Here is a 24,451-nt window from a genome sequence, read left to right on the forward strand (position 1 = left end):
TGAGATTTTTTCTATGGGAAAATAACATGAGGATTTTAAATTATCGCACCTGTTAAACTCTCACGGGGCTGATGACATTGGAAATACAGACGTTTTTCGCTACATAGTCTTGTCCACTGCCGTCTAGTGGCTACTGTGATCTTCGGTAGGTGAAGACGGCACACTTTGATCTTTGCTACCCCGGAGCTAACCTACAATGCAACTTGCCATAGGTAGTTAGCTTCAATTAAATTCCGGATCACCTTATGGGCAAAGATGGCAGCTTTGGATCCTTTCTGTAGGCAAACTTCAGAGGTCTATTTTTTTTTTACTCTGACAAAGTTCCTCCTCCCACTCTTCATTTTGAATCCTAATTAGCCGTTCCACATGGGGAGAGTCCACTCACAAAACAAGAGTGTGTGCTGCCTATATAGTCCATGGGGCATGCACACAGTGTACTGTATGAGAGGCAAAACAGCTGTGAAACATGAACCTGTTTACTGTATTTGTCCTGATAGCAATATCAGTTGCAGGTAAGGTTCACTCACTTATTTATATTTTTTATCGTGTAGGCCGTATTGGAGCTAATTTAATTGTAAGAATATTTTCCCTTTTATTTGGTAGATTCCAGTGGTCAGACACTGACTGAGTCTGAGTCAGTGGTTCTTAAACCTGGAAACTCTCACAAGCTGACCTGCACATACTCTGGCTTCAGCAGTGATCCTTACATGGCTTGGATCAGACAGGCTCCTGGGAAAGGGCTGGAATGGTTGGCTCGAATACATCCAACTTCCAGTAGTTATACATACTATGCCCAGTCCATTCAGGGAAGGTTCACAATTTCCAGAGACAACAGCAAGAAGCAAATTTACCTGCAAATGAACGGCCTGAAAACTGAAGACTCAGCTGTGTACTACTGTGCTCGAGAGCCACAGTGAGATATACAGCCTCAGTGCAGCACAAAATCACACGTCATATATTTAAAGATTAGCAGATAGGACCTAATTAATATTTCCTTCTGTAACATATTATCACATAAAAGACAAAGTACCAAATATCTCCATAATAAATAAATATTTGTTACATTTATGATCATTAATAATTCACTCATTAAATATGTATTTACCATACTCAAAAATACTTGGTCTACAGTAATGATACACGTACATCTATTTAAAAAAAAATATATATATATGGCATCACAGCAATTTATATATTGCTTTATTCATTTATTTACTAATTCAGAAACCATATACATATTCGTAATTCTTCATGGGTGTGACATTGACATTTGAATTCTCTGTATCAGAAATGATGATTATTTACTTATTACTTGAATTTGCAGCTCATATTTTGTTTATTCCTCTCACCTCTCATTGGATGCTTTGCTTAACAAATGAGGTGAAACAGTGTAAATGCCGCCTCTCTTTCTCTGGACTAACGTGCTCAACCTGCCCCTGACACCAGCACGCACAATGGTTCCCACCAGTGTCTTACTGTTGCTGACAGCTGTGTCCTGTAAGTCTCTGGAGAGTACATTGCAAACCATAACACAGCAGAGGGCCTATCATTAGGATACTGTTGTTGTTTTTTTATCATTGTTGTTATTTTATAAATGTGTGCAGCAGCTAATACATCAATTGTTTGTTTGTTTGTTTAATTTGTATTATACTGGAAATGTATTCAGGTGAACATTTCAATCTGATTCAGTGTGTATTTTCTTTCATTAGATGTCCAATCGAATGTTGAGCTCACACAGCCCAGCTCTGTGGTGATCAAGCCTGGAGGCTCTCTGACCCTCACCTGTAAAGTGTCTGGATACTCTCTAACGTCATGCTGTACTTATGCAACCGCATGGATCCGACAGCCTGCAGGGAAAACACTGGAGTGGATAACACACATATGGGAGAATGGAGATATTTACAAGGCAGAGTCCCTGAAGAGCAAATTCAGCATCTCTAAAGATCCCTCCAGCAGCACAGTAACTCTAACAGGACAGAATCTACAGACTGAAGACTCAGCTGTCTATTACTGTGCACGATATCACTGTGATACCAACCAGTAGACAACCTGCACAAAAACGTAACAAACACAACATACATCTTTGAAGATAAATAAATAGCCATGTTTTTGCTCATAGACAAATACAATAAAATGATATCACTGAGAATTTGGAATTATATGTACAGTATATCGTATAATCATCACTTGGGGGGCACATATAGAATAATGGCAAATTGAAAGACTCATTTTAGCTTTACCTCCCTCTCGTTGTGCCAAAACAGGAAAATGGACATGGAAAACTTTTTTCTGTAAATTGTAAAGACTTTTAACGGTTCCGTGTGTGTGTGTGCATATGATGTACAGTACATGGATATGTGTGAGTGTGTGTGGGTCATCAACATCTCTTCCTAAATTGCTAGCTATCTTATTTATAATATATATATATTTTTACAAAATCATAGATTATTTATTTATTTTAAAGCTTGTATTCTTCTAGCTGCTGATGGTTTTTATGGTGGTCCTATGCAACACGATTTCGTTCCAACTGCACTTCTTGAAGTGGTTGTTTGGAATGACAATAAAAACTCTTGAATCTTGAATCTTGAATCTTTTAAATATCGGCAACAATGCTTGTGGGCCATGGCTCATACACTCAGTCACACAAAGGGTCCACTTTGCCGACAATGTGTGTGTGTGTGTGTTTGTGTGTGTGTGTGTGTGTGTGTGTGTGTGTGTGCGTGTGTGTGTGTGTGTGTGTGCGTGTGTGTGTGTGTGTGTGTGTGTGTGTGTGTGTGTGTGTGTGTGTTTGTTTGTGAATGTGCATACAACTGCTTCAATTGATCTGAATAGAGTTGATCCACGGAATCACATTGACAGGCTTGATAATGGAATCTCAATATAAAACTTATATCATGCAGCCTCATATGTCTTCATTATTTTATAATGCCACAAGGGGGCATGCAAAGTCAACACCTTCTCAGTGCTAATCCTGATCACACATTTGTTAATATCCATTTCAATACTCAGTAGGCTCATGTAACAGTATTTAGAGAACCAAACAGTCTTTGCAACCATTACCCTGAACAGATACTGTATGACCTATGCATTTCTCAGATTATTTTTTTCAAATTTTACTCTCCGTCTTCCTTGTTTTCCAGTTCCATGCCATGAGAGAGGGGCTTGTTTTTACACAAAATTCTCTATTCCATTGGTCTTAGACAGAAAAGGGTTCCATTCTGTACCTCACAAATGGACCCAGTCATATGGAGTTTGAGTGAAACAGGTAGAAGAAAAAGAGTATATGAACAAAATGGATGCATAAGGGTTTTACCCATCCATAAGTCCACATGAGGGTGGGCTATGCAAAGCTCCATTACACCATAACCATTTATAATGGCTTGCTCATCCCTTTCCTTTCACCACTGTGAGTGTGACACGACTGAGAGAATTGCGAAAGAGTGTCAATGTCATGGGCCTTACATTATGGTGTTTCGTTTCTGTCCTGATGGCCATTGAACGTATGTGATGTTTGCAATCTACTGTGTAATGTTTATCTTAATGTGTAATTATTATAACTTTTCATGTGTTTTCATGCTTGCAGAATGCACAAGTCAGACACTGACAGAATCTGAGCCAGTGGTCGTCAGTCCTGGAGGATCTCACAAACTGACCTGCACAGCCTCTGGGCTGACAGTCAGTGGCTACTGGATGGCTTGGGTCAGACAGGCTCCTGGGAAAGGACTGGAATGGGTGGCAACCGATGCTAATGGCACTCCATATTATTCAAGTTCTGTTCAAGGAAGATTCACCGTTTCCAGAGATGACGGCAGGAAGCAACTCTATCTGCAGATGAACAATCTGAAGCCTGGAGACACAGCTGTGTATTATTGTGCCCGAGAGTCACAGTGACATAAGAAGTTGTTTTACTGTACAAAAACAGACACAAGCAGAGCTGTCACCAAATAGAGTCGTTTTTAATCAGAATATTTTCTATTTAAATATTGCATTCTTACATGCAAATACTGTCAGCATGAGACAAACCACTATAATTATAATAATACATAACTAGAAAAGCACTCAGAGAGTGCAAACCTCCGCCAAGTGAAAACATAACCGCCTCTTGGATCCAGACGGTGATACGGATCACTTCCTTGGGTCATTTCAGATCTTCCCTGAAAATGTCATCGAAATCCGTCCATAACTTTTTGAGTTATCTTGCGAACAAACAAACAAACAGACATTCAGACAGACAAACTAACCCTGATGAAAACATAACCTCCTTGACGGAAGGAGTGATAATAATTGCAATAATACATTTGATTTAAAGTCACTTTACCAACAAAAAAGGATGTTAAAATTAAAATGATGAAATTGTAATTTATAAAATTGTAAAATTATGGTCATTATATTTCGCAATACATAATGACCATTTAATTCTGAGTACAAGTAGTTATTCATAATAAATAAAAAAAAATATGACAAATTAGAGGTGTTGTCAACAATGTCCAAAAACGTGAAAAGCACCCAGATGTAGTTTCAAACTAAAGTGTGCTTAGAGCCCTTTATAAGGCCTCAAGAGGGCGGGCTATGCAAAGCTACAATGCGTCATGCCCATAATATCTAATCACACATGTTCTAAAGCTCATTATAAACACCAGGTGTTGAGAGTCTCACCAGCACTCTCCAGCAATTATACACCACAATGGCAGAAAGGACTCATTTGCATCTTCTTCTTGTCTTGGTGTGCATGCAGGGTAATAACTTCTTTATTTTCTGGCATTTTCAGTGCATTGTGCCAGTTTAGTTCTTGGTCTACACTGCTCTTCTACCTATTTTATTTTATACATAATATACTGTATATATATATTCTTAAGCAGTATATGGAATAATAATTTGCATGTGTGTTGCCCTCTCTCAGGAATTACATGTGAGGAGAGAATGGATCAGTCTCCTGCGCAGGTGAAGAGATCAGGAGAAACAGTCAAGATCTCCTGTAGAATATTTGGGTTTGACATGACAAGCTACTACATCAGCTGGATCAGACAGAAAGCAGGAGGACCCCTGGAGTGGATTGGACAAATGAATGCTGGCAGCAATAGCCCTACCTATGCAGAGTCTCTGAAAGGCCAGTTCACCCTGACTGAGGACGTCTCCACCAGCACACAGTACTTAGAGGCCAAGAGTCTGAGAGCAGAGGACACTGCTGTTTACTACTGCGCTCGATACTCACAGTGACTGAAGCTGTTGAAGCAGCTGTACCAAAACAAAGTGCATGTGATGTACACGTGTCATTTAGAAAATATCCAGCAACATTTATTTTTGATGCAGGATATCAAGGATTCCACTTCTTCTCTCTATGTGTGTGGTGCGTGTGTGTGTGTGTGTGTGAGAGAGAGAGAGAGAGAGAGAGAGAGAGAGAGAAAGAGATAGAGAGAGAGAGAGAAAGAGAGAGAGTGTGTGTGTGTGTGTGTGTGAGTGTGCGTGTGAAGATGAGAAGGCATACGCATGCATGGGGCATTGAACACCATAACACTCCGCCCAGTTCACTGCATTGCACTGTTGAGGAAGCCGAACTTACTGGGGACATATTTTAGCTCACCCGTTTGTACCTCAACAACTCCTGAATCTGGCCATCTGGTCGTATCAGAAAGTTGAAATAGAACAAATATTTCATTGGCGCTGCCTTATAAAGTTTTTTATTGCAATAAGGGCAATGATGTAATGTAAACAATACCAAGAACAACACTACAATCATGAGTTTTACAAGAAATAAAATAAAAGAGAAATGTAAATAGACAAATGACTTAGAATAAAATGAATAGACAAAATAACATACAGGGGTCACACAGTAGCTTAGTAAGGGTCATTGGAATTTGTCTCAGATCAATGATGTCATCTGGGATGGCATAGACCTCTGAAGTTCACCCGCAAAAAAAGCTGCCATCTTTGAGATCCGGTATCTTGCCATTTTTGTTGAACTTTGTAAAGGAACCGTGGTATATAAGAAATGTATTTCAATTAATCATGAAATGGCCCTGATATGTCACTAGACATTAAGAAATCATGTTTATTTCAAATATTTATATCACTGACAACAGTAGTCCGGCCAGGATATTATCATTTAAAAGTGAAGTTGCAGCCCTCAACTGATGTTGATGTTGTGTTTTGGTCTGATGCGTGATGATGCGTATCTGATGATGTGTTTTTTTTGTGTGGCTTCAGGACGCCCGACCAACCAGCTAACAGAGAGCATGAGAGCGATTAAATCTAACTTGCAAGCCTATCGTTATCGCTGTGTCCCCCGTGGATAACATACACCATTACCAAACATTATGATTGATTGAACTCTAATGATTTCAAACTTCAGACAAACGTCCACCAACCAGAAAAATAAACATTCAGCCATATTTAGATGTGTAGCCTAATATGCTGTGTGACTCTAGGCTATATGCTATTTTATGTACAACTTTTATGTAGAGCTACAATTGACTTCTGTACAGACATATGACACATTTATACAGAACCATGTATAGCCTTTAAAGAACCCTTATGTACTCTTCAAAATGGTTTAAAGAACCATTTAGGGGTGCCATACAGTATATGAAGCATGCTATAGAACCATTTTTGGTTCTATGTAGCACCTTTTTGTGTAGAGTGTAGTACCAAGCAAAAATTCTAGAGTGGGAATGACACACCGAGTACTACACGCACAGCTGAGAAGGGTATATCGACTTATCTAACTCTGGGGATTACGGTTAATAAGCTAGAGTCCCAGAAAGTCGGCGTGTTCCTTTAACATCTCATGTTCTCCCTCAGAGAACTCAGAACTGAGGTTATATACATAACCATATGTTTTGGGAGTTCTGACAGCTACATGTTCAGGGGATACAGGTGTAAATAAAAAACAACATTTTTGTCTACTCCTCAGTTATAGAGAGTGTGTAGATATGGTCCATTCAGGTCAGGTCACACTTCATTTGACCTCATGACAAGCAGTGCAGAGAGCTTCTGCTCTTATAACATTTTAAAGATGCAAATGATCATGTGCATCATTGAGCAAGGCCACTCCCTACGGTCAAACCTATGGCTTATAAGTTGTTTAGATGTGTACTTCTGAATTACTATGCTGATTCATCTCCTTGATCTCTTCAGTCATATTATTGTAGAGAGCATATCTTAAGCAATGATGCTTTTAGGATATAGCATCACTCTGACTTTCTTTACATGTGAGAGCATATTTTGTCTGCTTAAATCTAATAATGGGAAAGGGTTTATGACACATATGTTGAATGCTGTTTTTCTTTTTTTTCTTTTTAAGATGTTTATGACCAATCTCTGACCTCCTCTGGTCCAGTGATGAAGAAACCTGGAGAGTCAGTCACTCTGTCCTGCACTGTGTCTGGACTGTCTCTTAGCTGGTTACACTGGATCCGTCAGAAACCAGGAAAGGGGCTGGAGTGGATCGGACGCATTGATAGTAGCACTGGTACAATATTCTCCCAGTCTCTGCAGGGCCAGTTCTCCATCACCAAAGACACCTCCGCCAACACGGTGCACCTGCAAGTGAAGAGCTTGAAAGCTGAGGACATGGCTGTTTATTACTGTGCTCGTCACCCACAGTCACACATGAGACTGCAGGGCTGTGCAATAACAACTCTGACTGAAGGATAGGTTAAAGTTACTGAACATGATTGAGTTGTAAAGGGAACTCATTTTCTTGTTGGGAATTATTATAATTAGTTCGTAGGGAACTATAAATGTTTTCAGCTGTCTGTGAAGAGGTCATACAACTCTATATGTCAAGCACAATTCCAAATCCAATTAAGCACAAAAGTAGGTTCTTTCTTCATATTCATTCACTAAATCTGCATACAAACCTAGATGCTTTATTACAAATCTGATGATGTCCATTGAGACTCTCTCAACATCATCTGCAACGGTGGCTGTGCAATGCTGCTGTTTTGACTGTAATAACATGGGGGTGGAGTTCTGAATATGCTGCAGAAATACAAACCTACGTAGTCTAAGATACATTTTTGAAAAACCCTGGAGCTGCAGTAAATGAGACTTGAACAGCGAGCGAATGATTATAACACATTTGGCACAAATGACAAGTTGGAAAGCTGAGGATATGGCAGTTTGTTTTCACACTCTGGTGGTACAATGGCACACAAGGGACTTGCGTGAGGTGCAAAAACAAGCCTGGTACCTGCCAATACTACAGGGATCTTGCACACTGTTTCAGAATACAGAGTATTACGAATGAACAGTGACTGCCGGACAGTATTTTTTTCCTAGTACAATTTCACTTGCACCCTTTTCATGTAATATCTTAATCTACAGTAGCATTGGGAAACAGTGATAGAATGTTTAAAGGCCCCATCACATTGCACACGGTATGCACTATGAAACCCATTACTTTCAATGGCTTGAGCGCGCAACAACTGGTCTGTATAGCGCAGCGCTAGCGGCATTTTGCCGCTTTGCCGCTCTTGTGCGTACCACTGTCAAAGTTGAAATATGTTGAACTGGTCTTTTGCACGGAGGCCAACGGTAACCTCAACAACAATCGATAGAACGTTACCTCAACCAAGAGCAACCTGTCGGTGAGCGCAGCGCATGTCGTGTGCAATGTGATGGGGCCTTCAGACTTTTTGTTATCTGTCCTGTAATACCCTAGTCTGGCAGTAGGGGGCAGTGATAGAGTTTGATATTTAGGTGCTCCATACAGACATGACGTGAGCAGTGTATTCAAAGTTATCGCATTCTCGCCACCTCATATAGGCTGCTCTAACCATCTCAGGCAGCTTTTTAGAACCAATTGTGTGATATAATTTGGATAGGTTTACAGTAGGCCTACATAATTACAATGGAAATAAAAACTATTTGCTGCACTATTGTCATTTTGGTTTACGTTGGCAGTAAGTGTGATAATCATTTGATGTATGACTCAGTAATTGCTATGTTGCGATTCTATTTTAGCTATTCTAACTATTCATTAAATTCTGTTCCATTTCTCTAACAGGTGGAAGAGGCCAGACACTGACTGAATCTGAGTCAGTGGTTCTTAAACCTGGAAACTCTCACAAACTGACCTGCACATACTCTGGGTTTGGTGGTGACATTGCCGTAGCTTGGATCAGACAGGCAGATGGAAAGGGGCTGGAATGGTTGACTTATATTTCTTCTGGTGGCACTATATATTACTCACAAACTGTGCAGGGAAGGTTCACAACGACCAGAGACAACAGCAAGACTCAAGTGTTTCTAAACATGAACAGCCTGAGATCTGAAGACACAGCTGTGTACTACTGTGCTCGACGGTCACAGTGACAGAGGAAACTACACTGCTGAACAAAAACATGGTGTGGTCATGCACAAAATGTGCTACTCTATCTGACACTTAGATCAGTGCACAGAATCCACTGAATCAGCTCTGTGATTTTTCCATCTAAACCTCATCTGGACTAAAGCATAGAGGGTACACATTAACTTCACAGAAATATACAATGTGCTGTGTTTACGAAAATTTCACGTTTATTGTTTTTTTCTCCCGTTGAATATGTTGAGCATAACAATGCTGTTCTTCATAACAAGTATGTATGCAGGTGTACAAGTTGAGCAGCTGTAGGAAATAGACCCAATAACCGAGGCAGGTTTCAATCTCAAAAGTCTTCTTAAAGACGATGGACTAAGAAAACACACATCTTCAGTGCATAAAAGCCTCATGTTTTATTCATACAAAAGCCACAGAAACCCAAGATAAACAAACTCCATGATGAAAGGAACAAATAGAAGAGGACAAAACAAAACAGAAACACAAACACTCTGGATTCATTCTGGTTATCCTATGCATGTGGCAGTATTTAGAGAACCAGGACCAATTAATTTCTCACATTATTGAGTTAACATTTACAAGGAGTCTGGTTCCACTATACCACACCATCAAATATTGCATACACGCAAATAATGTCAACAAGACAAAACTGAATACTTTTTTATCATAACATTGTGTTTTTTTCAGTCTGAGTATATTTTGTTACTGATCAGAAATATTACAAATTAAAGGGATCAATGTCCTAAAATATAAAAAGCCTCGTCAGATGCACTTTCAGACTAAGGTGTCCTTTGAGCCCTTTATAAGGCTTCAAGAGGGCGGTCTATGCAAAGTTACAATGTCATGCCCATTATATCTAATCACACATGTTCTAAGGCTCATATAAGCACCAGGTGTTGAGAGTCTTACCAGCACTCTCCAGCAATTACCCATCAAAATGGCAGAAATTACTTGTTTCTATCTTCTTCTTGTGTTGGTGCACATGCAGGGTAATTTTTAACTATATGGTCTACCTATTTCACAGGCCTACTAGTACAGTAGCAATAGTAGTAGCAGTAGTAGTAGTAGTAGTAGTATTGTTGATTGTGTTGTTTCATGTAATCCATTAACTTTTTTTCTTAAATAGTCTGCTTGAAGTAATAATTTGAATGTTTCTTGCCATTTCCCAGGTATTGTCTGTGATGAGATCAGACTGGATCAGTCTCCTGCTCAGGTGAAGAGACCAGGAGAGACGGTTAAGATCTCCTGTAAAATAAGTGGCTATTCAATGACGAGCTATAACATACACTGGATACGACAGAAACCTAGAGAGGCTCTGCAATGGATTGGGAGAATGAGCACTGGATCAGGAACTGGTGTTCTATACGCAGAGTCCCTTAAAGGCCAGTTCACCCTGACTGAGGACGTCTCCATCAGCACACAGTACTTAGAGGCCAAGAGTCTGAGAGCAGAGGACACTGCTGTTTACTACTGCGCTCGACACTCACAGTGACTGAAGCTGGTGAAGCAGCTGTACAAAAACAATGTGCGTGTGATGTGCACATGTCATTTAGAAAATAACACAAAGAACTTAATGTATATCTATATATTGTGATGAATTTCAGATGCAGGATGCAGGATTCCACTTCCTTTCTCAAATACATCAATGAATGTATGTTAGGGGGGGGGGGCTACCTTTGTTTAAAAGCTCTTAAGCTACTTTGCCTCACTGAGCTCGTTGAGTTTTGGTAGATCACAATATTGGTACATTTTTTCCTAATTATTCTATTTCTAAATCTGCACACAACACTAGACACTAGTTATTACGAATCTGTTCATGTCCACCTACAGTAGACTCTCAACACTATCTGCAACGGTGGCTGTGCTGTCGTTTTGATGGAGAAATTATGTTGAATACAGGCCTAACAACATAGACCTAAGATTGCATGTTGATGAAAAAACCTGTAAATCAGACTTGAACAGGGATTGATTTATGACACACTTCTGCAAAAATGATGTCCAGTCTCTTCTCAGCCTCTTCCCCATATCCAAAGACTCCTCTACTTGGAAAGTTGGAAATCTGATGATATGGCTGTTTGCTTTCATGCTCTGGTGGTACAATGGTGCACAAGGGACCAGCGTGGGATGCAAAAACAAGCACCAGCCAACACTCAGAAGACGGAATATTAGTGGTTACCTGGGCCAGTATTTTTTCCCCAACATATACTGTACGACTGTCTGGTTGACAAGCCCTGTATATACATAGCATTTACTTGACACTGCAGCTAATTCACATACACACAATTCAGTGGGACGGAAAGCTCTCTGAACCCGGCATGCGCAAACCTTTTCAGTGATGTGAACCGTGAAGGGCTCTATACTGACATGACGTGAGCAGCGTATTCAAAGTGACCACAATCTTGCCACCTCATATAGGCTACTCTAACCATCTAAGGCATCTTTTTAGAGCTGATTGTGATATCTCCTTTGGAAAGGCTTACAGTACATAATTACAATGGAAATAAAAACTATTTGCTGCACTATTGTAATTTTGGTCTACGTTGGCAGTAAGTGTGGTAACCATTTGATGTATGAGCCTGTGATTACTATGTTGTGATTGTATTTGATCTATTTTAACTGTTATTTTAATTCTGGTCCATTTTACTTACAGGTGGAAGAGGCCAGACACTGACTGAATCTGAGTCAGTGGTTCTTAAACCTGGAAATTCTCACAAACTGACCTGCACTTACTCTGGGTTAGGCAATCCTGGTGTAGCTTGGATCAGACAAGCAGATGGAAAAGGGTTGGAATGGTTGAGTTATATTTCCTATAGTAGTAGCACTATATATTACTTACAAGCTGTGCAGGGAAGGTTCACAACGACCAGAGACAACAGCAAAAGTCAAGTGTTTTTACACATGAGCAGCCTGAGACCTGAAGACACAGCTGTGTACTACTGTGCTCGATAGTCACAGTGACAGAGGAAACTACACTGCTGAACAAAAACATGATGTGGTCATGCATAGAAAAACACTTAGATCAGTACACAAAGTAGCTGCATTAATTAACAAATTAGAGGTATTGTCAACAATGTCCTAAAACATGAAAAGCACCCAGATGCAGTTTCAGGTGTCCTTATAAGGCCTCAAGAGGGCGGTCTTTGCTGCAATGTCATGCCCATAATATCTAATCACACATGTTCTAAAGCTCATTGAACACCCGGTGTTGAGAGTCTCACCAGCACTCTCCAGCAATTACACACCACAATGGCTGAGAGGACTAATTTCCATCTTTTTCTTGTGTTGGTGTGCATACATGGTAATACATGTATTTTTCTTGGTATTTGTTGCAAGTTTTGTTAAGTTTAATTTTACTGTGGAGTCCACACTAATGTTCAGGTTCTCCTCAGTCATGAGCCTCTAGTGCCACACTACTACACAACCACAGTAGGCTATAGTGCTTCAAATATACCAGCATCAGCAAGGTCATGGGTTGGATATCTAGGAAGAGCACTGTTCGTTTGAAATTGCTGCTAATGAATATTAATCAAGTAAATATTCAGATGACTGAAATTCAATGACCCATGAAAGTCAGTCACTCTGCCTAGGTACCAGACCTGACAACAAGTATCCAGTAAGTCTATAGCCAACAGCTCCCATGAAGCTCAAAAGGGAAAACCCCCACATAGAAACAAAACAAAACTGTGCACAAACAAAACAAAATCCATGAAGAGGGAGCATGTCCACAGAATGAAAAAGTGTCCAATGGCACAAGTGAACAGGATGATGTGTAAAATCAAAGCTTAATCACAGCCTGTAGTCACTGTGATGCCTACTGTACATATCCAGAATACAGACAGTATTATATTTCAGGACAAAGAAATCTTGGACTGACTAAAACTAACTGAAAGTCAGCAGACTGGCAACTGCCATTCACAATATGGTGGTGTCATCTGTATCAGCCTGTGAAAGCCAAGGAATGTGAAATCATGTGGAGAATGATTCATGTAAATAAAAGAACTTCACTCGAGTGAAGTTAAGATCTCAAGGACATAGTCCTCCGTATGAAACCCACATCTTGCCCTGGTGATGCTGTTCCCTCTCCCATCTTGAAAGATGCTTTTGATGTGTTGGGCCCTTCCATACAGCTAGTTATCAACTCATGTTTGACATCTGGTGCTGTCCCTGCCTGCTTTAAGCATGCGGTGGTCCAACCCCTGCTTAAAAAGCCCAACCTGGATGCAAATTCTCTGAACAACTACCGCCCCATCTCCAAACTTCCTTTCCTTTCCATGGTACTGGAGAAAGTAGTGCTGGACCAGTTGCTTCCCTTCCTGACTGAGCATAACATCCTTGAGCCCTTCCAGTCAGGTTTTAGAACAGTCCACAGTACTGAATCGGCTCTGCTAAAAGTCACCAACGATCTGCTTCTCACTCTAGACTCAGGTTCTGGTTCTACTGGACCTCAGCGCAGCTTTTGATACTGTGGACCACAACACCCTCCTTACCCGTCTTGAGGACTGGGTAGGCATAAAGGGGACAGCACTACTTTGGTTCAGTTCCTACCTCAGACACAGAACCTTCTCAGTATCCCTTGCTTGCTCCTCCTCCTCCTCAGCTCCTGTTTCCTATGGGGTCCCACAAGGCTCCATTTTGGGCCCTTTGCTGTTCTGTTTATACATGCTCCCCCTTGGTGATATCATCCGGCGGTATGACCTCTCCTTTCATTTCTATGCTGATGACACCCAGCTATACCTTCCCTTAAAATCTAATGACTCCATCCAGCCTCTTCTGGATTGTCTCCAGGATATTAAGGGCTGGATGAGTAATAACTTCCTTCAGCTGAATGATGGTAAGACAGAGGTCATCATTTTTGGTCCTTCTAAAGCTAGACCCCTTATTGAAGGAAAGTTAGCCCACCTCTCCTCTTTTGTCAAGCCACATGCCAAAAATCTGGGTGTGATCCTTGATTCAGAGCTCTGTTTTACAAAGCAGATTAGCTCTGTTATCAAGAGCAGCTTCCATCAGCTGCGAATCATTTCCCGTCTCAAACCCTCTTTGTCTCCCAAGGACTTAGAAACAGTAATTCATGCATTTGTTACATCCCGCTTAGATTATTGCAACTCCCTCTATCTTGGTCTCCCCCAGTCCCAACTCTCCCGTCTGCAATTGGTACAAAATGCAGCTGCTAGGCTGCTTACTGGTACTAAAAAATACCATCATATCACCCCTGTTCTGGCCTCCTTACACTGGCTTCCCATTAGCTTCAGGATCAATTTCAAAGTCCTTCTGACTGTTTATAAGGCACTGCATGGGTTGGCTCCCTCATATATTGCAGACCTCCTCCATCCCCTCTCAGCATCCAGGTCCCTTAGATCTGCCAACAAGGGTCTTCTCTCTGTGGCCCGCACCCGCCTCAAGCAAAGAGGCGATAGAGCTTTTGAGGTAGCAGCCCCACGTTTGTGGAACTGCCTGCCCACAGATGTTAGACTGTCTCCTACTATCACCATTTTTAAATCACGACTAAAGACCCACCTCTATTCCCTGGCCTTCCCTGCCTCCTTGCTGTCCATCTCTCTCCTCTCTTCATTTCAAGTGTCTTCTATACTGCTGCTATTTTATTTTGTCTAGGGCTGTCTATTTGTCTATTTTGTCTATTTGTCTGTTATATTTCTGTATTTGTCTTGCTTACTTTCTCTGTGCTTTTATACTTTGCTTGTTTTTATTTTATTTTATTTGATATTTTTAGCCATATTCTATGTACAGCACTTTGGTCAGTGGAAACTGTTTTATATGTGCTCTATAAATTAAATTTACTTACTTACTTACTTACTTAACAGAGGGGAGGAGCACTGTCTGCGCTGGTGTGATGTGGGCAGTCTCTATGCAAACCCACCCAAACTTCACCATCTTATAAATTCTGTTCCATTAAATTCAGTTGTATGTCAGTTATATCTACTGTATTTTGGGGAGTACATCATCACAATGCTGAGGAGGATCCTTTGGTGTGCTGTTGCATTTCTGGTCTACCCAGATGGTATGTGCTATGGATATTCAATGCATGACTGCAAGTTAAAAACCGCTCTGGGTATTATTTGATTAGATTGTAATTTTTCATAAATCTCACTTATAGGTGGAAGAGGCCAGACACTGACTGAATCTGAGTCAGTGGTTCTTAAACCTGGAAACTCTCACAAGCTGGCCTGCACATACTCTGGGTTCAGCAGTGATCCTTACATGGTTTGGGTCAGACAGGCTCCTGGGAAAGGGCTGGAATGGTTGACTTACATTTCCTCTGGTGGTGGCACAACTTATTACTCACAATCTGGGAAGGTTCACAACGACCAGAGACAACAGCAAAAGTCAAGTGTTTTTACACATGAGCAGCCTGAGACCTGAAGACACAGCTGTGTACTACTGTGCTCGATAGTCACAGTGACAGAGGAAACTACACTGCTGAACAAAAACATAGTGTGGTCATGCACGAAAAAATGCTCCTCTATCAAACACTTCTGTAGATCAGTGCACACAGCATTATCCACAGTATCAGCTATTTCCATCTGATCTAAAAGGGACTGAAGCATAGAGGACACACTTAAACTTAGAAATATAGTACAGCAAATGTGCTGTTTTTACCCCACTGAATATGTTGAGCACAACAGGTTCATGCAAGTGTACAGTTTGAGCAGCTGTGTGTAGGAAATAGACCCCAATAGCCGAGGCAGGTTTCAATCTCAAAAGTCTTCAAAATGACGATGGGCTACAAAAAAATGTATCTTAGTGCATACAAGCCTCATGTTTTCTAGCTAATGTAAGGAAACCCAAGATAAACAAACTCTTTGTCGAAAGGAACAAATACAAGAGGACAAAACAAAATAGCATTAACAGGCCATATGTAGGTTTGCTGTGACTGAACAGGGACAATTTAAAGGCAATTTACAGGCAAGAGGAATAGTCTGGGTGAAATATGGTAAGTGGGCCAGGGCATGTTGGCGCCCCCTGGTGTTGAAAGGGAATGGTGTCAGTACACCCGTCCTGATGGCCGGCTTAAAGGGGACATATTATGCAAAACTCACTTTTTGCGGGGCTTTGTGTTCATATTTAGGCCTCTACTGTTCTTATAAATACTCCAAGCATGAAAAAAACCCATCCATCCGTTTTCTGTAGATCAGTAGAAAGACTTTGGTGTCAAGAATAGTATGCTGCTGTGAGCCATTTGGATTGCTCCCTTATTCTGATGTAATACTAAGGCAATTTGCATAAACCAACCCTAGCACCAGGGTCTAACACATGTGGTTGGATGCCGGCTCTGTTTGTAGTCATTTTCACCTGTGAAACGAGCAGCATAATCAATACACGCAGCCGGAGGCGGGGCCAGCCCAGAAACGGCTCAATTTGGGAGAGACCAATTCTAACCTCGTTTAAAAAGAGGTATAATATGTCCCCTTTAAGATGGCCCTAGACAGTCAGGATGATGTCACTGAAATGCCCTGAATTGAATTGAACTGCACATAGTTTGATCACTATCGCGATTACATTTACTACAACATTTCTGATATTGTTGAGGTACATTCATTATGGCTATCATATGGATGTGGTAGTATTTAGAGAACCAGGCTTAAGTCAATGCAAACATTACCCTGATATATAACCAATTAATTTCTCATATTATTGAGTTAACATTTGCCAGGAATATATCTTGACTCAACATACCTCTACACCATTTGAATTCTTACATGCAAATAATGTCAACATAAGAGAAAAGTGCATATTTCTCATATATTGTGAATACTTTGGTCAGAGTCAGAAATATTACAAATAAGAGGTATTGTCAACAATGTCCTAAAACATGAAAAGCACCCAGATGAAGTTTCAGCATAAGGTGTCCTTATAAGGCCTCAAGAGGGCGGTCTATGCAAAGCTACAATGTCATGCCCATTATATCTAATCACACATGTTCTAAAGCTCATTAACACCAGGTGTTGAGAGTCTCACCAGCACTCTCCAGCGATTACACACCACAATGGCAGAGAGGACTCATTTCCATCTTCTTCTCTTGTTGGTGTGCATGCAGGGTAGTAACTGTATTTTTTTGGTATTTGTTGCCAGTTTAAGTATTTTTTGGCTAAATTACTATTTTATTTCTACAGTAGGCCTACTACAGTTGTTACAGTAGTAGTAGTAGGCTAGTAGTAGTAGTAGTAGTAGTAGTAGTAGTAATAGTAGTAGTAGTAGTGTTGATCATGTTGTTTCATGTAATCTTTTAACTTTTTTCTTAAATAGTCTGTGTGAAGTATTAATTTGGATGTTGCAATCTCCCAGGTATTGTCTGTGATGAGATCAGACTGGATCAGTCTCCTGGTCATGTGAAGAGACCAGGAGAGACGGTGAAGATCTCCTGTAAAATATTTGGATTCAAAATGACAGATCACTACATGCACTGGATCAGACAGAAAGCAGGAGGACCCCTGGAGTGGATTGGACGAATGAATACTGGCAGCAATGATGCTACCTATGCAGAGTCTCTGAAAGGCCAGTTCACCCTGACTGAGGACTCCACCACACAGTACTTGGAGGCCAAGAGTCTGAGAGCAGAGGACACTGCTGTTTACTACTGCGCTCGAGAGGCACAGTGACTGAAGATGGTGAAGCAGCTGTACAAAAACAATGTGCATGTGACATTTAGAAGATATTGACAAAATTATATACATTGTGATGAATTTTAGATGAAAGACGTAGGATTGTGTGTGCCCTTTCAGCAGGTTTCTTTCAGAGAAATGTTGCTACCTTTGTAGCAACATTTCACAGAACAAATATCACATCGGCACTGCCTTAAGTGTAATAAGGGTAAAGATGTAATGCCAGCAATACTCCAATAACAACACATGAGTTTTACAAGAAAGAAGATAATAATAGATAATTAGCCTGACCAGCTAGACCCACATCAAGATGTAGGGTCTGGGAACTCACCGTAGGCAGGGCTCAATCGGAGGGGTGGGATAAACAGTTCAAATTCCCTCTCCGCAATAGGATAACGCTAAACGAATCATCTTCTTGTTTTCAAGTAGCAGGATGCGTAACCTTCCCTCTCCACGCAATAGGATAACGCTAAACGAATCATCTTCTTTTTTTCAAATAGCAGGATGCGTTACCGTCGCAACTTCTGGTCGCATGTCAGTCACCATTATGTTAAGCCCACCCACCGTGTCTTGTGTTTTTTAGGTCTGTACTTCTGACTTACTGTCCTAATTCAACTCCTTGATCTCTTCAATCATATTATTGTGGGGAGTAGGCTACAGTCTATCTTAAGCAATTATACTTTTAGAATATAGCATCGCTACGATTTTCTGAGCGAATATTTTGTCCGCTGAAATATAATGGCAAAGAGTTTATAACACATATCATGAATGTTGCCATTCTTTTTTTTTCTTTTAGACAGTCTCTGACCTCCTCTGGTCCAGTGATGAAGAAACCTGGAGAGTCAGTCACTCTGTCCTGCACCGTGTCTGGACTGTCTCTTAGCTGGTTGCACTGGATCCGTCAGAAACCAGGAAAGGGGCTGGAGTGGATCGGACGCATTGATAGTAGCACTGGTACAATATTCTCCCAGTCTCTGCAGGGCCAGTTCTCCATCACCAAAGACCTCCGCCAACACGGTGCACCTGCAAGTGAACAGCTTGAAAACTGAGGAATCGACTGTTTAGTAGCCTACTGTGCATGTGAACCACTGCCACAAGGGCCTGCAGGGCTATGCAATAGCAAATAAGATAGGGATAGGGTCAAGTCTATTGTTACTGAACATAATCTTTTCCTGCTGAATTGGAAGGACAGTATGTTTGGTAATTCTTTACTTGAAATAATGTATATAAGAGTGACATGACACTATCACGAACACATGACACTGAGCTGCCTGTGAAAATCCCAATTTCTAGCATAATTCCAATTTCAAGCACACAGTAGATTTTTCCCCCTACTTATTCTTTCTCTAAATTTGTACACAACACTAGACTCTAGTTACTGTGAGTCTGATCATGTACGCCAAGAAAAGACTCTCATATCTGCAACGGTGGCAGTGCAGTGCTATTGTTTTGACGGTAATAACATTGGACGGAAGTTATGGACAATATGTTGAATACAGACCTAAGAATCTAAACCTAAGATATGTTGATGAAAGAACTTGGAGCCGCAGTAAATGAGACTTGAACAGAGATTGATTTTGACACACTTGGCACAAATTATGTTCAGTCTCTTCTTCCCCAAAGACACCTCCGCTTGAAAAGTTGGAAAGCTGATGATATGGCTGTTTGCTTTCATGCTCTAGTGGTACAATGGCGCCCAAGGGACTAGCGTGGGGTGCAAAAACAAGCACCAGCCAAGGGGAGCAAAATCAAGCCTAACACCAGCCAACGCTACATCCATCTTGTTTTATTTTCAATGTAATTTCACTTGCACCTTTTTCATGTAATATCTTATTTGATGATGTCTGATGTGTCAATCTTTGTCTTGACCCTGTCATATGTTGTGATTCTATTTAAACTATTTTAACTATTATTTCAATTCTGGTCCATTTTACATGACTGAATCTGAATAAGTGGTCTTAAACCTGGAAACTTTCGCAAACTGACCTGCACATTCTCTGGGTTAAGTGGACCTAGCAATGTTTAGATCAGACAAACACATACATTTCCTCTGGCAGTATTACTCTCAAGCAATCCAAGTGTGTGTGTGATTGAGTGTGTGTGTGTGTGTGTGTGTGTGTGTGTGTGTGTGTGTGTGTGTGTGTGTGTGTGTGTGTTGTGTGTGTGTGTGTGTGTGTGTGTGTGTGTGTGTGTGTGTGTGTGTGTGTGTGTGTGTGTGTGTGTGTGTGTGTGTGTGTGTGTGTGTGTGTGTGTGTGTGTGTGTGTGTGTGTGTGTGAATGTGTGTGTGTGTGTGTGTGTGTGTGCCAATCATAACAGATTGAAAATTATATTATAATTATAATTATAAGCATAAAAATGAAACAAAATAAAATAAGTCATCTGGTGAAAATACTGTGGATTACATATACTGTATATACATATGAAATAGAAAATGAAATACTAAATATTGTGTCATAAAGCAACAGGATTTAGATATTTTGCCACAAACTGTATGAATGTTGTAGTGAAATAGAACATAATTTAACATCTATTGTTTCTAAAATCTGTATACAGTAATCACATGCTATATTTTTTGGTGTCAATGGTAATCAAGAATTGTACAGACATTCTGATGAGTGAAAAGAGATTATCTGTTGCAACTCCACGTTGAAAAACATGATCAGGCAGTTTTACGTCAGTATATCGAATCAAGAGGAGACCCATCCTGCCAATCCCCTCTGCCAGACACACACACTCATTTGCCCACAATCCAGTGAGAGGGATTCATGCAAATCAAGACACCCATCATATATACAGTATTCACCGATCATTTAACCATCGCCAATTCAACAGGGAAGCATCACAACCCGTTAGATATGAAATGCATAACAGGAATCCTCCTTCTGCAAATGCTGACTGGTGGGTACATTAGTCTTACAATCATTCAAATATATACTGTATGTAACAACGTCATTATCTAACTTTTGTTTAAATTTCCAGGGTTGCAGAGTCAGACACTGACTGAGTCTGAACCAGCTTTAGTAAAACCCGGTCAATCTCATAAACTGACCTGCAGTACTTCTGGGCTGGACTTTAAAAGCTACTGGATGGCTTGGATCAGACAGGCACCTGGGAAAGGACTGGAGTTTGTTGCAATCATTGAGTATGACAGTGACAATATATTTTACTCAAATGCTGTTCAAGGAAGATTCACCATCTCCAGAGACAACAACAAGGAGCAGCTGTATCTGCAGATGAACAGCCTGAAGACTGAGGACACGGCTGTGTATTACTGTGCCCGAGAGACACAGTGATAAAAGAGACTACTTTGTATTACAAAAAATCACAAATCAAGTTTCAGAGTTATTCGCACATTTACACAATTATATATATATATATATCATAAGGGATAGGGTCAAGTCTATTGTTACTGAACATACTTTAATCTTTTCTTGCTGTATTGGAATGACAGTATAAAGGTTTGGTAATGCTTTACTTGAAATAATGTATATAAGAGTGACATGACACTATGAACACATGACACTGAGCTATGTGAAAATTCCAATTTCTAGCATAATTCCAATTTCAAGCACAAGAGTAGATTTGTTTTCCTACTTATTCTTTCACTAAACTGTACACAACACTAGACTCTAGTTACTGGTAATCTGATCATGTCCGCCAAGACTCTCAACATTATCTGCAACGGTGGCTGTGCAGTGCTATTGTTTTGACGGTAATAAAATTGGACGGAAGTTATGGAGAATATGTTGAATACAGACCTAAGAATCTAAACCTAAGATATGTTGATGAAAGAACTTGGAGCCGCAGTAAATGAGACTTGAACAGAGATTGATTTTGACACACTTGGCACAAATTATGTTCAGTCTCTTCTTCCCCAAAGACACCTCCGCTTGAAAAGTTGGAAAGCTGATGATATGGCTGTTTGCTGTCATGCTCTAGTGGTACAATGGTGCACAAGGGACTAGCGTGGGGTGCAAAAACAAGCACCAGCCAAGGGGAGCAAAATCAAGCCTAACACCAGCCAACGCTACATCCATCTTGCATACTCTTTCAAAAGACGGAATATTTATCATGAAAAATGACTACCTTGGCCAGTATTGTTTTATTTTCAATGTAATTTCACTTGCACCTTTTTCATGTAATATCTTATTTGGTGATGTCTGATGTGTCAATCTTTGTCTTGCAAAAGTTCTGCAACACCCTATTTTGCCAATAGGGGACAGTGATAGAGTTTGATAATTAGGTGCTCCATACTGACATGATGTAAGCAGTGTATTCAAAGCTACCACAATCTCACCACTCATATAGGCTACTCTAACCATAGGCATTAGTACATAATTACAATGGAAATAAAAAATGTTTGCTGCACAACTGTAATTTTGGTCTACGCTGGCAGTGAGAGTGGTACTCTTTTAATGAATGACCCTGTGATAACCATGTTGTGATTCTAGTTTAACTATTTTGACTATTACAGTATTTCAAGTCTGGTCCATTTTACATGAATCTGAATAAGAAGTTCTTAAATCGGAAAAAAATCACAAACTGACCTGCACATACTCTGGGCTAAGTGGACCTACCTAGCAATTTTTGGATCAGACAGGTATCTGGAAAACATGTAGAATGGCTAACATACATTTCGTCTGGCAGTAGTACTCACAAGCAATCCGTGTGTGTGTGTGTGTGTGTGTGTGTGTGTGTGTGTGTGTGTGTGTGTGTGTGTGTGTGTGTGTGTGTGTGTGTGTGTGTGTGTGTGTGTGTGTGTTAATCATATAACAGATCGAAAATGATATTACATAAGAATAAAACCAAAGCAAAATAAGTCATCATTTGGTGAAAATACTGTGTATTTTATATACTGTACATATATATGTGTGTGTGTGTGTGTGTGTGTGTGTGTGTGTGTGTGTGTGTGTGTGTGTGTGTGTGTGTGTGTGTGTGTGTGTGTGTGTGTGTGTGTGTGTGTGTGTGTGAAAAATAAAAACAAAGACTAAATATTGTGTCATAAAGCAACAGGATTTTGATATTTGGCCACAAACTGTATGAATGTTGTAGTGAAACAGAACATATTTCAACATCTACTGTTAATAAAATCTGTATAACCACATGCTGTGCTTTTTGGTGTCAATGATAATAAAAAATATATATATACAGACATTCTGAAGAGTGAAAAGATATTTCTTGTTGCAACTCGACATTAAAAAACATGATCAGGCAGTTTTACGTCAGTATGTCCGATCAAGAGGAGCCCATCCCTCCAATCCCCTCTGTCAGACACACACACTCATTTGCCCTTCAACCCAGTGAGAGGGATTCATGCAAATCAAGACACACATCATACAGTATATACAGATTCAGTCATAGCCAATTCAAGAAAGCATCACATCCCTTTAGATATGAAATTCACAACAGGAATCCTCCTACTGCAAATGCTGACTGGTGGGTATAGACATGAGTCTTTGATACAAATATGTAAATATATACTGTATGTGAAGACTTCATTCTCCTTAAATTTCCAGGGTTGCAGAGTCAGACACTGACTGAGTCTGAATCAGCTTTAGTGAAACCTGGTCAATCTCACAAACTGACATGCACTGCTCTTGGGCTGGACTTTGATAGCTACTGGATGGCATGGATCAGACAGGCACCTGGGAAAGGCCTGGAGTTTGTTGCAATCATTGAGTATGACAGTGCTAGGAAATATTTTTCAACTGCTGTTCAGGGACGATTCACCATCTCCAGAGACAACAGTGTGGACCAGCTGTATCTGCAGATGAACAGCCTGAAGACTGAGGACACGGCTGTGTATTACTGTGCTAGAAGCCCACAGTCATAAAAGAGACTGCTTTGCATTACAAAAAATCACAAATCAAGTTTTAGATATATATTTACAACCTATTTAACTAATTCTCACAATGCAACAACGAGCAAAAAAAAAAAGAATGCTTTTTACTGACTGTTTTAGATGGGGTTCCTCCGCTTTGACCCATTTGAATTGCCACACATCTAAGTTCTATTAAACTGTTACAAGTCCCGGTCAGGACCGTGGCAACAAATAATAAATATTCCTGTAAGACAGGAGAAAAGAAATGAGGAGCAGACAGACACCGATGTTAGTGTTTAGTCACGAAGTTGCTTCAGAAGTGACCGCGGGGGGTCCACCACTCAAAACAACCCCAGGTGGAACGTCAGTCTGCATCACTCATTGAAAGTTCTATAGTATAAAAATAAAAGTCCTACTAGGCATAGTGCCGTTCTAGGTGAATAAGGTAAATATAAATACAGTAAATAAACAAATATAAAACAAACCTGTGGTCACCTACTTAGGGGCGCCACACGCTTCCCAACAACAAAAGTGGCTCCCGACACTCTAAGACTCACTCAAAGAAACAGGTGTGTGACTCAAGGTAAGTATGCAGGTAAGTATGTTAGTGTGTGTGTGTGTGTGAGAGTTTGTGTGTGTATCAGTACCCAGGGTAAGTATGCAGGTAAGTACATACGTTAGTGTGTGTGTGT

At 40.4% G+C, this 24,451-nt stretch overlaps 1 protein-coding gene and 1 gene segment (V, D, J or C); both read left to right on the plus strand.

The window, feature by feature from the left end:
• LOC134076577 (Ig mu chain C region membrane-bound form-like) overlaps positions 1-24,451 on the plus strand; it is a 125,001-nt gene that overhangs the window by 65,057 nt on the left and 35,493 nt on the right.
• Positions 20,801-24,451, plus strand: part of LOC134076573 (immunoglobulin gamma-1 heavy chain-like) — a 77,162-nt gene continuing 73,511 nt past the window's right edge. Inside the window, exons 1-2 of the mRNA XM_062531696.1 lie at positions 20,801-20,836; positions 20,918-21,227. Of these exons, the coding sequence (XP_062387680.1) occupies positions 20,827-20,836; positions 20,918-21,227 (320 nt within the window). The 5' untranslated portion in view covers positions 20,801-20,826. The remainder of the gene's footprint in view (positions 20,837-20,917; positions 21,228-24,451) is intronic.

Source organism: Sardina pilchardus, chromosome 3, assembly GCF_963854185.1.
Source record: "Sardina pilchardus chromosome 3, fSarPil1.1, whole genome shotgun sequence".
Lineage (NCBI taxonomy): Eukaryota > Metazoa > Chordata > Actinopteri > Clupeiformes > Clupeidae > Sardina > Sardina pilchardus.